The sequence below is a fragment of the Phaethon lepturus genome, unplaced genomic scaffold (assembly GCF_000687285.1).
Source record: "Phaethon lepturus isolate BGI_N335 unplaced genomic scaffold, ASM68728v1 scaffold15966, whole genome shotgun sequence".
Classification (NCBI taxonomy): Eukaryota; Metazoa; Chordata; class Aves; order Phaethontiformes; family Phaethontidae; genus Phaethon; species Phaethon lepturus.
Window position 1 is genome coordinate 463 of NW_010547040.1, and position 2,838 is coordinate 3,300.

Below are 2,838 nucleotides of genomic sequence, written 5' to 3' on the forward strand. Positions count from 1 at the left end.
TTTACCATCTCTGATACTTTTTCCCCCCCAAAGGCTGCCACGGCCCCCCGCATCCCGCCCACACGGCTGGCGCTGCACCACTTCGACGTGAGCTACAGCCTGCAGCTGAAGGACCTGTGGCCGTCTGTGCGCGCCAGCCTGCTCTGCGAGCAGAAGTACGGTGCCCTCCTCAACAACTTCTCACTCGTCGACCACATCGCCCAAGAGCTGGAGCTGCTGAACGCCACCGATTTTGTTTCTGAAGCCCCCAAAAAGGCGCAGCGATTGCAGCGGGGCGCAGCCGCAGAGGAAGCGGGGAGAGGGGAAAGCGGGTCCCAGGAGGGGTCTGGCGAGGGCAGGACAGCAGCGCAGGCAGGGATGACTGCGCAGGCAGAGGTGTCACCACCGCTTCGTGCCTCCGTCACCTCCAACATCAAGTGTTACACCTTCCCCAGGGGTGACATCACGCGCTTTCGCCCTGCACGGTGAGACACCCTGGGGACAGACCGCCTGCTGTCTTGGGGGCTGCCCGTGTGTGAGCACCCGCTGCTTCTGTGCTCCCCATCCCTGCTTCCAACTGCTGTTTTCTTTTCCCCTCACATGTTTGCTTTTTTTGCGCAAACTGGTGGTTTCCAGGCCAGACACTCTGGGTCTCTTTGACTATTATCTCATGGATGCAGCATCTCTCCTGCCCGTCCTGGCGCTCAACGTGCAGCCGGGTGACTTTGTCCTTGACCTCTGTGCGGCTCCGGGTGGCAAGACTCTGGCTCTGCTGCAGACTGGGGTTTGTGGTAAGTGGAAGTGGGTGTTCCTTGTCCCCATGCGTAAAACAGGGCTGGAAGGGTGTGCTGTGCCCGTTAACGTCTGACCGCTAACCATTTCTGGTTACAAGAGTTGGGAGTCGGGTGTGTTTTTGCAGCAGTGACATTGCCAGTGTGCCTCTTTTGTCCTCTGAAGGGCATCTGGCAGCCAACGATGTCTCCATTTCCCGGACAAAGAGGCTGTACCAGATTCTCCAGAGCTACGTTCCCAAGGAAATCAGGGAAACTGTGAGTGTCACGTCCTGCGACGGAAGGGACTGGGGGCAGCTGGAAGGTGGTACTTTCCATAAGGTAGGTGATGGGGACTGGTGAAGATAAACCCATCTAGTTCACTTTCCTCCTGTTTCAGAGGAAGACAGCAGCTTGTCCTACAGTATAATCGTATAGTTTTCCATAACCTTAGATGCAGAGAAAGAAGACTAAACCGCATACGGAGTAGTAGTTTCTCCTGCTATACCCTTCCTGCAGGATCTGGTGCATATGGGCATCTGGAGTTCACCTGTGTAACACCCCTTAAAAATCCTGTCCTAATCCATCACCTGCAAGGGGTTAAATGTGAAGATGAGATAATTCTTGTTTCTCAGCCATGTCCAGCCGCGGGAGCTGGGTTTGTTACTGCGGGAGGCGTCGCTGCAGGAGCTCTGGCCGCGCGTGGTTGCAGCCGTCGGAGCTGCAGTCATGCCTGCCAGGAAGACACACAGAGTAGAAACGTTAAACGAGGACACGTGCGAGAGCGTGATGCTATCCACCGTTTCCGTGTCCGTTTGCAAGAACAGCCAGGCGAGTTAGAGCTCAGCGTGGGTGCACGCCTGCGCTCGGGCAGCATCAGCTAGGCAAGGTACCGAGAGCTGCTTGGTGTGTGGCAAGGGTGGAGGGGTTGGGCAAGGGGTGGGCTGCTCCGGGAGACTCGCTGAGCCTGACCTGGGCCCAGGACCGATGCAGGACCTCTGGTGCTGCAGGTCCTGGTGGATGTGCCCTGCACGACGGACAGGCATTCTGTCATGGAGCAGGACAACAACATCTTCCACAGGAGGCGAACCAAGGAGCGTCAGATGTTGCCCATGCTGCAGCTGCAGCTGCTGATGTGAGTGAGCTCGATGCTGTGTTTTGGTGCTGTTTGTGTTACGGTAGCAGCTCTCCGTGGCCAGCACTGAAACCTCTTCTTACTCTATGGGTCCTCGACTGGGAAATGTGGAAACCTTGTGTAGTTATGTGGAATGGCAATAGTTGAACACATCAAATCATGTAAGTGTAAGAAGGTGCAGATATTCTCAGTCAGATCAAATGCCCTTCCTGTCCCCAGCAGTAGCCATAGGACGTAGGGAGGAAGGTCTAAGGAACAGGATGGTGGTGTCCTTTTGTATAGTGTTTTGTGTGGTGATCTTCTGGGTCCCGGCAGTCAGCCCTGGAGGATTCCGGAGTGTCCACATCTCCCAGCACATGGGAGGACATGGGGCACTTCATCACCCCGTTTCGCTGGGAAGGCTGGATGGGCTGACTGCAAGCTGGGGCAATAAGGAAACAGATCAGAGAGTCCCATGGCAGCGCTTGAACTGCAAGAGCCTCTTCCCCTATACATACTCTTGCCCCATTCCCTTGGAGTTGAGTACAGGATTAGTCCTTCCAGCTACTCTCAAATAGCATCTCTCCCATGGTGAGTACTTTATCAATCTAAGCATCTACTTGATGGCCCTGGTCTAAAACTGTCCTCAGGCTGCAGTGACACAGTGAGGCTGCTGAGCCTGTGGAGTTCACAGAGATTTGCCTCTTGCCTCCTGTGTTACGTGCAGGCTTCCCAATTTCGGTGGCTGGGAGTGCTGGTGTCCCACACAGTCCTCTCCTTCCCGTGACGGTGTGTGTGTTCATCTTGCTTGCAGGGCTGGGATACTCGCTACCAAGCCGGGAGGAGAGGTGGTGTATTCTACATGCTCCCTCTCCCCGCTGCAGAATGAGTATGTGATCGAGAGAGCAGTAGAAATTGCAGAAACACAGTTTAACATCAGTATCCACGTTGAGGACTTGAGCCACTTTCGGACGC

At 55.3% G+C, this 2,838-nt stretch overlaps 1 protein-coding gene across 1 annotated transcript in view; it reads left to right on the plus strand.

Annotated features, from left to right (window-relative positions):
• Positions 1-33: 33 nt before the first annotated feature.
• The window catches only part of NSUN4 (NOP2/Sun domain family, member 4), a gene marked incomplete at its 5' end in the record, with an annotated part of 2,937 nt that continues 132 nt past the window's right edge, over positions 34-2,838 (plus strand). Inside the window, 5 exon segments of the mRNA XM_010289524.1 lie at positions 34-464; positions 616-770; positions 937-1,091; positions 1,760-1,884; positions 2,678-2,837. Of these exon segments, the coding sequence (XP_010287826.1) occupies positions 34-464; positions 616-770; positions 937-1,091; positions 1,760-1,884; positions 2,678-2,837 (1,026 nt within the window).